Source organism: Asterias rubens, chromosome 8 (genome assembly GCF_902459465.1).
Source record: "Asterias rubens chromosome 8, eAstRub1.3, whole genome shotgun sequence".
Taxonomy (NCBI): domain Eukaryota; kingdom Metazoa; phylum Echinodermata; class Asteroidea; order Forcipulatida; family Asteriidae; genus Asterias; species Asterias rubens.
Genome location: NC_047069.1, coordinates 18,967,741 through 18,980,987, shown reverse-complemented (window position 1 = coordinate 18,980,987; position 13,247 = coordinate 18,967,741). Strand labels below are relative to the sequence as shown.

The following is a 13,247-nucleotide window of genomic DNA, read 5'->3' as shown; positions in this document are numbered from 1 at the left end:
AAAACGATTGTTAATTTTGCCAATGTCCATGACTTCAATGACATTGAAGCTTCGTAAAAGGAGTTTTCAGGCCTTGATAAAATGCTTATTTGGAAGCTGCTGTAGATGGACTTCGTCTATAGTATATGAGTTCATATCAATGTTGGTCAAACCAGCCCAAACGATTTAATGCAGTATTGTTGCATTGAAATATGTATACTTATGCTGTGGCCTTGCAATTTAAATGGTTCTAGGTTTAAATCCCAAAGTCATAGCTTGTTACTCTAACTACCGAGATAAGCATTGTCTGTCCAGCGATCCTTTGTGGTGTTCCATAGAGGGAATCCCTTGTTGGTATCTCTCTTAGCCTGTAACACATGACGTCACACTTCGAAGCTCGTGAAATACGCCAGAGATCTGCCGTTGAGCCTACGTCAATCCATGTCCATAATCACCTTTCACCTAAATTCATTCCACATAGAGAATTGAGTCAAATCCTATTCTTATTGTCCGTTTTCTATCTCTATGTTAAGGTATCTGGTCTTTCAGAGTGGATAGGTGATCAGTTTATTGTGCTTGACGTCCTACCGCCATATGCCATCGCCCTCGTCGTGTCTGTCATCATAGCTGCCTTTACTGAAGTCACCAGTAACACGGCTACAGCAACAATCTTTCTACCCATTCTTGGAAGCTTGGTAAGACATGGGCAAAATGAGAGAATAAAGTGCGCCACCAATAGTTTGCACATAGGATGGGACGTTTTTGATCTAGTCTGCTTTAATTACCAGTTAATGTTATAATTTATATTTATCCAGCAATCACATCAATACAAAACAGCACATCAACACTTACAGAGGGGCTTTAATAATAATATAATAATATCGATGTCTAATATAGCGCACGTATCTACCAAACAAGGTACTCAAGGCGCTGAGTATATACAAACTTTCAGAAAGATAGGTAATTGCAGTGATGAATTCTGAGACCAAATTATTTAGCACCTTATAAGGGTTTACAAGGTGCTACGGCGCATTAAGCAGCCACAACCAGGAACACCGGTGCGAACCCCTTCTCTTTTCGATAAGTGCACTGGGTTCTTTTACATGCGTTACACAACACATGGGACCAACGGCTTTACGTCCCATCCGAAGGACGAAGCAATGGTTAAGTGTCTTGCTCAAGGACACAGTGTCACGGCTGGGGATTCGAACCCACACTCTGCTGATCAGAAACACCAGAGTTTGAATTCGGTGCTCTTAACCGCTCGGCCACGACACTTCCACTTTGAGAAACAAAATTAAGGCAATTCCTGTGATCCACAAACCAGCTGCCCTCATTCTGGTTGTTAATTAAATAGAGTAGGCCTACATACAAATGATGAACTATGTAAAAAAATTACAGATACACAAATGACCTATAATTAAAAATCATGTATAGGTTAAACATTTAAATATATTAATAAAAGCACGGATCTTGCGAGAGTAAAACAAGTTAAGAGTGTAAAGGGGAAGGGGAAAACTAAATCGATTTTCACTGTGATTGATGTTAAATTTAATTGACATGGCACTCCAACTATTAAACTAAAAAGACTCAATGAAACCTAAGATAAATAAGCAAACAACAACGAAATTGAATGAATTTATAACTGGAAGGAATTTAGGACGTTAGGTGGAAGCAGACTTAGCAGGTAAATTTCCATTGTTGGCATAGTTCTTAGCATGCGCACGTTATCGAGAACAATGGATTTCACTTGGTAAGTTTGCTGCCACCTATCGTCCCAAAAGTCTCCAGATATTATACAATTAAATCTAGTAAGATCAATGAACAATGAACTTAAATAAAAACTTTGAAATTGAGCTGAAGTATTCCTCTTGTTTGATTACTAGGGAGAAAGCATCGGTATCAACCCACTACTCCTCATGATACCAGCGACGGTTGCCTGCTCATTTGCATTTATGCTTCCTGTGGCCACGCCCCCTAACGCCATTGCATTCGCCAATGGCCAGATCTCAGTTATGGATATGGTAAGTTGTTGACGTTTTATGTATTTTTGTAAATGTTTGTTTTCTTTCGGTTTTAGCCTTACAATGACGTGAAACACATGTATTCTAAGTTCTTTCTCGATTTCTGTGAACAAAAATCACGGGTATATTTATTTGATGAGGATTGAATCCACGACCTTTGCGTTTCTAGAGCAATGTCATACCAACTAGACCACCGAGATTGCCCGGTAGCTAGAGGCAGTGCGAATCCTACGTTTTGTGGACGTTTTATAGTTGATTCCTTTTCGCCGGGTCCTTGTTTTCCATTGAAGGTCACCGTAAAAGATCGACAATGTTTTCTAAGACAAAAACTCTAAAAAGCTCCTGTCTAGACAGCTGAGAAGCAAGGCACGCAATGATGATGCACGCTATTACCGCGTACACTATTTAGCAAGCTTCCGTAAACAATTTGATGTTTTTGTTCTCTCATTAGACCTAATCTTGAATTTTGTACTTTTGTATTTAACTGTATTTCAGCCCATCAAGCACATAGACTAGAGGGAGTTCAGTTTCGTTTTCTCATATTTCTTCACAGGACACTAAACAGTGGCACTGTTTATAACTTGGATTATCTTGACCTATGTAAAATGTACAGACTTCCACCCCTTAGACAGAGAAGAATTTTTAATGACTGTCTATTTCTCAGTGCTGACACACATCGGTGTATGGGTAAAAAAAAAAAAAAAAAAAAAAATTAATATTCTTTATCCCCGATGCAAATTTAACATCTATTATGTCTATTTCTCTACAAATCTTTCCACAGTCATTTTAGCAACACTGAGTTCAACCCTTTTGGCTTACATGTACCTAACCGTAATACTAGACAGTCTATTAAACACATCTTATATGTGCCAAGGAATCGGGTAGATGTGACAAAGTGTGGCTTTTTGTCAAGGATTTCCTCCACATATAATAGTATCCATGGTTCTTGTGATGTGTTCGGAGCCCCTTCTCTTAATTCCTTTCGTGGTCAGGTTTTGCGTGTCATATCCTCTTCCAGTAACTAATGTATACATGTATTTACAGTGTTTTGTTTTATTTTATTCGGTATTGTTTACATCGATTTGTTTATATTTTTGTTTATATTTTATTTGATTTTAAATTTATTTCCCTGGTCTTTTATCGTTTATTCTATTTTATAATTTAATGTAGGCTTTTGCTTTTAAAATTTATTTTAAATATATTTTCACAGTCGTTCATGGTGGTCTGTTTCTGTTCCCTATTTTATTTTATTTAATCTTCAATGTATGCTTTAATTTTCTTTCCTAAGATGATTCTATTTTAATTGTTAACTTTGTACATATCAGATTGTTTTTATGTATGCTATATGAATATTTCTAACTGTTTTTTATCCTTTCCTGTAATTGGCGGCTCGTCCGCTGTTGGTTTGGTCAATAAGTATATATATATGTCATAGACGCATGACAAATCAAAACGCAGTATGCTAATGAGCGGACACTTATTGCCAGCGGACACTTTTTGTCATGACACCGTGTCAAAAATTACGGGCATCCAGCTGGTCCATTTGGGGCCTGACCCATTTCGGGGTAATCATGACCCGGAATGCGTGTCAAAATGACACAGGAAATGATGCAGAATCCGAGTATGGATATTTTTTTCATAGCGCTGCTTAACAGTAAGCAAATTTTCGTGCAGAAAAGTTTGCTATGGTGCAAGCGTATTTCACAGGTAAGCAGAAAAATTAGGCGGCCATAGTGCGCGTTTACCATGGATTTGCATTGTGACGTCATTTATTTTCGTGCAGTAAGCACCGGAAGGTTAGCGTGCATTTTCGTGTGCTTACGGTTAGCAGCGCTATGAAATGGAAACTCGCACAATATCAGCCGCTAATATCAGAACTCTTCAACCTAGAATCAGGTGCTTGTAGAGTGCATGATTTGTTTCAATCTGACGTTTACTGGATATAAAGTTACTGCAAAAAGAAAAATCGTTTTCTAAGTAAAACATTTATTTGTTGAGTTTGGTTACTGTTTTACATGTTATTTTTGTAAGCATTTTCAATTTAATGATCTTTTGATCACCACGAATATGGAATGCAATTTATGACCTTATTGTAATAATCCGAATCTTAAAAAAAAAATACTTAAGTCGGAATTGCTGTCTGAAAACATAACTTATTTCTAATAATTTCCCTCGTTCTTCAACCTCTCTCCCATCCCCACAGGTAAAGACCGGCTTCGTGTTGAACGTCATCTGTGTGTTGGTTGCCAATGCTAGCGTGAACACTCTTGGCGTGTTGATATTTGACGTGGGAAACGTCCCGCCTTGGTTGAACACCACGGACGCGTCAATGTAAAGACACTGGACACTATTGGTAACTATACTTGCGTAACTGTTAGCATCAAAACGTACTTTGGTAACGAGCAATGGATATCAGTTGATATTATAAAAAATTGAAGTAACGTAGTTTTCGAGAAAGAGGCAATTTTTCATTTAAGCTGAAGCCTTTAAGCAACAAAGTAATTCAAAAAGGGTGTTTTTTCCTTCATTAATCTCTCTTGCAAATTCGATGACCAACTGAGCCCAAATTTTCAAAGGTTCATTACTGTTACCGAATCTCAAATCCGCCAATTTCCCTTTTTCAGGGGCAATTTCGAAGAGTTTAAAGTTCCTCTTGAAAACGTCAAATGATATGATTGTTGAGGGAAACATCGACTTAACAAACAGCTACCTGAGCGGAATGTTTTCAATGGAAATAGTATTTTAACTTGTTTATAATGCACTTGTTCACCATTTTAATGTAATTTTGATATGTGTACACTTAAAAAATCAGGCAAACTAAAAACACTTCTGCCGTTGAGAGCACGCGTCAAAGGACAATGCCACTGACGTCATCTCTGGGAGCTTGCTTTGTTATGCCTCCACGCTGCAACAAAGCGGCTTTACAAATTGGAGCTCCCAGAGATGACGTTTTGAGAGTGATTACGTAACAGGGCTTTTCGCAAATCTCTCAGAAAAGCCCTTGATAAGGGCATTCAAAATGATTGTTTTTTTACACAATTGAAAACTTTTTATAGTCATATGACTCGATTTCCCTATTCTTTGAAAACATTTTAAGTGAATTTCAGCAAAGTTTACGACTTGACATATTCGTTCAAATGTATAAATGTGAAAAGCAAAGTGCGATTTGCAATTTTGGTTCAACGGCAATTCTGTGTGTGCTTAATAGCAAAGACTGACACCCCACAAAAAAGGAAGAAATTGTGATTTTTGTTACATGTCCTATTCCTCGGAAAAACGTCATTCAACACAAAACCAGAGTCCAGAACGTACGTGCTTGCATGGGAATTCATTATTGTATTAAAAGAATAATATGGTACTCAAGAAAAAGTTTGTTTTCACTTCTTTTCCAACACAGTCTCATCAATATCTACGCAGAGCTACTTTAATAACAACATCGCCCTTTTTCGGCGTTGATTTTTCAATACTGAAATATCACTAAAGTAAATTGTTTTAAAAGCGCACTTTTCAACTCACTAATAATATTCAGGGAACGTACTTTTTTATTAAAGGTGATAAAGCTGAACTATACAACTCTCTAATTCTGGATCATGAAGACTTTTAGAGTCTTATGACAATCGAAATGTAATAACATGTAGTTTTGTAGATAGGCCTCATTGTGCTAACGCCAACTCACAAGGCCTTCCTCGGCGGGTGTTGTTTTTTCTCATAGCCGCTGGTTATTGTGCCTTTACCAAAGGCCCTTATCGTTGACGTTAGCATAATAGTGCAAATTTCAAAGTTAAAACTATTTACTGTACATTTATATTTTATAGCTAAAAAAGATAGACTAGACTTGCATTGAATTTTATTTCAGGTGCGGGGTTAAGTTAGAGAATCCGAGTTTAGTATGTTCTACCAGTGTAAGTTAACACTGTACGAACTCTGTTTACAGTTTAACACACATATGTTGCTCCCACCTTTTAAAGGCAGTGGACACTATTGGTAATTACTCAAAATAATTATTATCATAAAACCTTACTTGGTAACGAGTAATGGGGAGCTGTTGATAGTATAAAACATTGTGAGAAACGTCTCCCTCTAAAGTGACGTAGTTTTTAAGAAAGAACTAATCTTCCATGAATTTGATTTCGAGTCCTCAGATTTAGAATTTGAGGTCTCGAAATTAAGCATCTGAAAGCACACAACTTCGTGTGACAAGGGTGTTTTTCTTTCACTATTATCTCGCCACTTCGACGACCGATTGAGCTCAAATATTCACAGGTTTGTTGTTTTATGCATATGTTGAGATACACTAAGTGGGAAGACTAGTTTTTGACAATTACCAATAGTGTCCACTGTCTTTAAAGCCGACTCGAACACGGTTTGTTGTAATAATCTTTCAGTCGTTACCGGGGTTGTGTGAACGGTGGCTTTTGGCATGCACGGTAGCAGTTTTACCTTTTTAAACTGTTTACTGGGTTTCCCAAGATGCATTGCGGTATATTTTTATAATGGCGGTCGTGCATATGCGCTTTTCCGACACGGACCCAATGTGTATGTTTTTCTGCAGAATATTTTTTTTTAACTGAACATGAATGGTGTATACTTTTAGTATGCGGATTATTGATAATAAAGGAATTCATTTATATGGTTGAAATGTGAGTCTCGTGTATGTTTGATGCACCGTCTTATGTCCATGTTTGATTGGGTAGTTCTACACTGCAAAATTGTACACTTTAAATTTTCTAAACTAACGAAACGCCTTTTTGAGCCGTTCCCATATATTATGTCAATGCGAAACTGATTCGTTTTTATATTACTAGTTCACTGGTTACATGTACTGTGGAAAAAACAAACAATTCGTATTGACTGAACACTGCGTGAATCTGTGCACCTGAGAACAAAAGAGGATCCACATTCTCAAAATTGCATCTTTTCTTTGTCCCTGCACTTAAAGGAACACGTTGCCTTGGATCGGTCGAGTTGGTCTTTGAAAAGCGGGAAAGTTTAGGGATTAGGCTATGGTTAGGGTTAAATAGTTATGTTTATGGTTGGGGTTTAGGGTTAATGTAGGGTAATGTTTGGTTATGGGTTAGGGCTAGGGTTAAAATTTGGTCCGGGTTTAGGGTTAGGGTTAGGGTTGGGGTCTGGTTAGGGTTAGGGTTAGGGTTAGGGCTATGTTTTAGGTTATGGTTGTGGTTGGGATTAAGGGTTAAAGCAAGGATTATAGGGTTAGGGTTGAAACATTACGAGGCAACCGGCAACATGAGACATAACAAATCAGGGGGACCGAATTGCGGGACTGTTTTGGCACAATGGGGTATCCTAAATGGTATTACCCGTATATGAATTTCAAAGGGTTCAGTGGTCCTATAACATAATATGAGGCATAAATAAATCAACGGGTCATCCATTTAGTTTGAAAAGTGTTCATCACCTTTATTATATTGTAATTACATTTAAACTGTTATAATCTGAGATACACTTCGTGCAATAGCTTTAGAAATATAAATATCAAACTAACCATCCACAGATTTGTCAGTAAGTATTTGTGACCCCAAGAAAAAAACACGTTCTTGTATACATCATTCGTTTTCAGGCTATTTAGCAATAACAGAATAGACGATGTGACCTATGTTTACATTCAAACCGCCCTCCGTTGACCAAACACTGTATACGTCATGCTTCGCCGGGCAAAAAGACGTGTAGTCATGGTAAGATGGCGTGTACTTTCTAGCTGGCTGCCAAAACACAAAGGTTTTGCCCGGCGATATGCGCGCGAATCATGTTATGGTTTTCGAGTGACGTCAGGGGTCACATCGTCTATAGAGGAGCAACATTTACTGCTATTGTTTTACCGTGATTTTGTAAAAGGCCAGTTGTTACTGAAGCTATAGCTTGCGTTTATTACTCAGCCATGTTTGTTTGGCATTGCCCTTATTGTTCATGGAACTCGGAATTACTGTTGCAGCTGCAAAACAGGGAAAGACAAAGACTGGTTAGTATGATAACGGTCTAGTGTATTAAGCCAGATATACTTCAAAAGGCACACTATTCAGAAAAGGTTAAAATTTTACTCATTTTGAAAGATCAAGATAACTATATGTCCGACTACCGATATTTCTATTTTTTTGCGATTTTTCTTTAAACAAATCACAAAGGGTTAATAATTGCACGTGAGTAATAAAGGCTTCAATGTTCTTAATGACAATTGAAATCAAAAATATAAAAATATGAAAATTCGCAAAATATGCTAAAATTCTGGCCCATTGTAATGGCTTTTATAACATTAATATTAACTATACATAATTATGCAAGGAGAAAATGTATAAGGAATATAGAATCAAGCTACACCCTGACCCAGATTCCAAGTCTCAGGGGATGTGACCCAGTACAGGATCAGACTGACCCAGAGAGGGGTCATGACTCACGGAACATCCTGGTAAATCCCGACCTGAACATACAGAGTGAAGAACTAAAAGTGAAGAATTTTGAGCTAGATTTTGGATTGGAAATTAAAGGCAGTGGACACTGTTGATAATTACTGAAAATAATTATTTAGCATAAAACCTTACTTGGTAACGAGTAATGAGGAGCTGTTGATAGTAAAAAACATTGTGAGAAACGGCTTCCTCTGATGAAATAACATCGTTTTCGAGAAAGAAGTAATTTTACACGAATTTGGTTTCGAGACCAGTTTCGAGACCAGTTTTTGAACTGAAGGTCTCGAAATCAAGCATCTGAAAGCACAACTCCGTGTGACAAGGATGTTTTTTTCTTTCATTATTATCTCGCAACTTCGACGACCGATTGAACTCAAATTTTCACAGGTTTGTTATTTCATGCATTAGTGGAGACACACCAAGTGAGATAACTGATCTTTGGGAATTGACAATAACCAATAGTGTCCATGTCTATAAAAAAAAAAAAGTAAAAATACGCATGTTATAATCCCTGTTCAACCCCGTGCATGTTTTCAAAATGCCAGAGACCCAATGTCGTAGCAAAAGCAGGGATCTTCGAAAATACGCAATATTTCACCCTTATAGACTTGCAAACGCTCTGTGTTACGCAAAAGTACTGCAAAACCGAGTCATTTTGAATAATGTGTTCCTCTGTTCGTATATTCAGCAACAGAGCAAAATTGTGTAGTTTAGTTCAGTTCATGCTTCTTTTTATGTCATTATGCAGTTTCAATTTGATTGTGGTAATCAGGCTTTCTGATATATAATTAAACGGAACATTATTTCTTTATTCTCTATGTATGACTGTAGGCCAACTGTCCTTCGCAGGAAAATAAACCAGGCTTTAATTGATGATTTCCCCGAAAATTCGAACACAGTGACTAATAATGGTTGATAAGATTGGAGATTGAAGATGACCAAGGAGGTAGACCTCGAAGATGTGAAACCTAAGACTTGACCTTTGTCAGACGTAGTAAATCATTTCCGGCTTCTCATTCAGTTGTAGCAACCTCATCTGTACACTCCGCATCTCCACAACGAGGCGCCTCACCTCGTTATGAAAACGGGCACTTTCCCGCCTCTCGCTGTTGCTATGGGAACGCCTGGCAGGCCCGCCCCCAACGGTACGAGCGGGTGACGAGTACCGGCATATTGCGTCATTTTTGATGCATCTGTTTGGTCCGTCGATTGACGACACCAGCGTGTGCCTCCGAGGGACACTCCCCGAGGATAAGCTCTTAATCAACGGCGGGTGTTTCCTCATCGAGCGCGCTACTACCGGGTTCTCCTGTAAATGATACTGGTATTTGTTTGAGTTTTGAAGACACAGTTCAGCGTGTTGCTGCTTAGCTGACCTGGATGGTGACGGGGTGTTCGAGTCTGGGTCATCACCCACGTTCGAACAGTGATTCTCAGGAAGTTCTGTCGTATAATTACTGACGCTCCTAGAGTCCAAAGAATGGCGACCGGAATCGTCTCTCTGCAATAAACAGTGCAATTCTGCCTCGTGCTCAAACGTTTTCACGTGGTTTTGATAAGGACGCTCTGACGGTCCGGTATCCTGTATACTCGTCTCCGGGAGATGCAAAAGCATGTACATATCCTTCTCTTGACAGAGGTCACCCATCCATTCAACCTCGTCCCCGCTGCTACTGTCCGCATAGTCAGGCTTACTGACCATGCGTAGACGAGCTTCCAGATCAGCAATGCGCTGGTCCAACTGCAAAGTAATTTACAAATACAAAATAAAGCACTCCGTACCATGATTATATTTGTCAAAAATGGTTGAATAATGAATGTCATTTTGCTGTCGAAAAAGACACCCTTTGGGTGGTAATTATTTCGCAGCAGGTAATTTTATTTGTTCATGATTATATTTGCTCAGAATTTCTATAAGGTGAGTAAATGTGATCATATACAACAGTTGTGCCTTTTTGGAATTTTTTTTTTCACAATTGAGAAAACTCACATCATTATCCTCTTACTTTAGAACTTCGGCTTGGGTGATTGTTTAAATAAAAATGAGTTTCTATAAGGTTAGACTTGTCGTCTCGAAAAAAAACGAACTTGGCCTATCAAGACTATGGTTGTACAGGACAGGGGCCACATTAACTTATCTGGCTACAATTCGGTGCTGTGCCCAATTTCATAAAAGCTGCTAAGCACACAAATTTGCTCAGCATGAAATTCTTGCCTAGATAAAAACAGGATTACCAACAAAATGTCCATTTGATTTTTAGGATAAGCAAACAACAGCTGAATACATGTAACAGGCAATATGCAACAAAGGGAAATTCGGTTGGTAATCCTGTTTTTATCAATGAAGAATGTTTACGCTAAGCAAATGTATGTGCTAAGCAGCTCTAAGAAATTGGGCCCTGATCTGTACACACATTTATTTCGTGTGTCCAATTAAATCAATGGGTTCGAAGACCAGTGCCTGTCAAGAAAGGGCACCAGTCTAGCCCCAACGCACCTTATTCTTTTCTTTTCTAAACGCCCTCATCTGTACTTCGGCCCTGTATATACTCTCTTTCATCTCGGTTGTCTCGTCCGTTACGAAGCGTCTCGTACGACCTTTGATCTCTAACCCCACTGATTTCGTCACGGGGTCAGCACCAAGATGAACAGCGTGAATAGTGTACACCTGTATAAGGAGTGGGCAATGAACATATTAGGCGAGGAAGTTTAGTTAATGGTCGACCTTTAAAGGCACTGGGGTGGATTTCAAAAAGAGCTACGACTGCTCCTATCTCGAGTTAGGACGAGTTCAGGACTAGCCATACGTATCTATTCATATCTGGCCTAGTCCTAAGTTAGGACTAGTTAGTCCTAAGTTAGGGCCAGTCCTAACTCTTTGTGAAATCGAACCCTGGACACGTTTGTTGATTGTAAAATACCCCTGTTCTCACTTGGTGATATCTCAACATGTGTAGAATAACAAATCTGTGATGAGTATTTGGGCTGGATTTGTCATCGAAGTTGCGAGAGAATAATAAAAGACCCCCTTGCTGCACAATTTCTCAACAAATTTAGAGGGAGCCGTTTCTCACAATGTGTTGTACTTTAAACAGCTCGCCATTGCTGGTTTCCAAGTCAGTGTTTATGCTAATACTGATTTTGGGTAATTACCATTAGTGTCCAGTGCCAGTGCCTTCAACGAGAACGTGTTGATGATTTGGTTTGTTTTTTGAGCTTGTTCACATATCGGCCTCATTCTGACTGCGGCACGTCCAAGCCACGGTAATTTCAAGGGTATTCAAATACTTATTGCTCGACCATGCCAGCATTTGAGAAGGAATGCTTCCATTGAGGATTTGTACAGGTAGGAGTTTTATAATAATAGCAATCTGTCTAGTTTAAATTAACCATTTACCCTAGACGATGACAACTGTACTTTGCTCACAAAGTGAGCTTTGAACATCGCAAAAAGCCGCTCAGTATTTGTGCGGGTTGTAGGATGTCGCGGCCGAACGAACGGATTAGACTTAGAGCACCAAACTCAAGCTCTCGTGTTTCTGTTCAGCAGAGTGTGGGTTCGAATCTCGGTAGTGACATTTGTGTCAATTGTTTCTCTCCACCCAGGGTTCAATAGGTACCTGCGAGGGCAGAGATGGCTCTTGTGATTGATCTAACTTAGTAGCGAATTATTTGCAGCGAAGGCTGTATACTCCCTAGGGAGCTGAGATGATTTAAGGAAGGAATTGAGGCCCAGTGACCAGGGTACTAGTGTTGGAAGCGCTTTTGTTATAACAACTGGATTTTATTATAATTATTATTTTTAATAAGTTAAGTATACTCGACCTTTGGAACAAAGAGGAAGCACAAGGTCATGGTGGTGGTGATACATATGCAGACGGTGACTAGAACGAAGGATGTGGTGAGTTGATCACCACGGGTCACGAGGTTTGATACCACCACGGCTAGGATGCTCATTATTGTCACGTTGTAGACGCAGACCTGTCAATGGATCAATATCGATTAGTTTAGGTTTAAAGACACTGGACACTATTGGTAAGTACTCAAAATAATTGTTAGCATAAAACCTTACTTGGTATTAACGAGTAACGGGGAGAGGTTTGATAAAACACTGTGAGAAACGGCTCCCTCTGAAGTAACGTAGTTTTCGAGAAAGAATTAATTTTCCACTAAAATGTTTAAATTTGATTTCGAGACCTCAGAACTAGATTTCGAGGTCCCGAAATCAAGCATCTGAAAGCACACAACTTCGTGTGACAAGGGTGTGTTTTTTCGACGACCAAATAAGTTCAATTTTTCACAGGCTTGTTATTTTGTGCATATGTTCAGATACACAAAGTGAAAAGACGTGGTCTTTGACACGTACCAAAGGTGTCCAGTGTCTTTGAACAATGACGTGGAGCGGGACTTATTCTATTAGATATTGAATGATAGGGAGACCGCCAACATAGGGCTGGATAGATCCGTTGGTTGAGCGCTTGTACGGAGGTTATTTGTTCTAGTCACGCTCCAGTACCTTTGTCTTTATCCGAGCCCAAACTTCTTAAAAACCTACCCAGTAAGTTCCCCTTGTGGTTCATTACTATAAATAAGATATAATTTATTAATTTATCATGTTTTTTTTTTGCTATCAAGGATTGCTCTTGCCCACTAGTGATGTACATGTCTTGCGTTAGATGTTATAAAAAAAGCCAAACTTCAATTTATCGACTTGGATGATAAAGTGCCATTCTTCTATATTGTTTTTTTTGGTCATTGTGTTGACTCAGATTTTCTGAGGTATTTCATCTTTTTCTGAATAAAAGGCACTCCATCACTA

At 38.8% G+C, this 13,247-nt stretch overlaps 2 protein-coding genes across 3 annotated transcripts in view; one reads left to right on the top strand and one right to left on the bottom strand.

The window, feature by feature from the left end:
- LOC117293635 (solute carrier family 13 member 5-like) overlaps positions 1 to 4,779 on the top strand; it is a 30,625-nt gene extending 25,846 nt beyond the window's left edge. For both annotated transcript variants that reach the window (XM_033776016.1, XM_033776017.1), the window contains exons 12-14: positions 513 to 674; positions 1,866 to 2,003; positions 4,207 to 4,779. In XM_033776016.1, coding sequence (XP_033631907.1) covers positions 513 to 674; positions 1,866 to 2,003; positions 4,207 to 4,338 — 432 coding nt within the window. In that variant the 3' untranslated portion in view covers positions 4,339 to 4,779. The remainder of the gene's footprint in view (positions 1 to 512; positions 675 to 1,865; positions 2,004 to 4,206) is intronic.
- A 4,072-nt stretch (positions 4,780 to 8,851) lies between these two features.
- LOC117293921 (gamma-aminobutyric acid type B receptor subunit 2-like) overlaps positions 8,852 to 13,247 on the bottom strand; it is a 45,900-nt gene continuing 41,504 nt past the window's right edge. The window contains exons 14-16 of the mRNA XM_033776404.1: positions 12,254 to 12,409; positions 10,926 to 11,096; positions 8,852 to 10,169 (exon numbers count right to left, since the gene is read on the bottom strand). Of these exons, the coding sequence (XP_033632295.1) occupies positions 9,414 to 10,169; positions 10,926 to 11,096; positions 12,254 to 12,409 (1,083 nt within the window). The 3' untranslated portion in view covers positions 8,852 to 9,413. The remainder of the gene's footprint in view (positions 10,170 to 10,925; positions 11,097 to 12,253; positions 12,410 to 13,247) is intronic.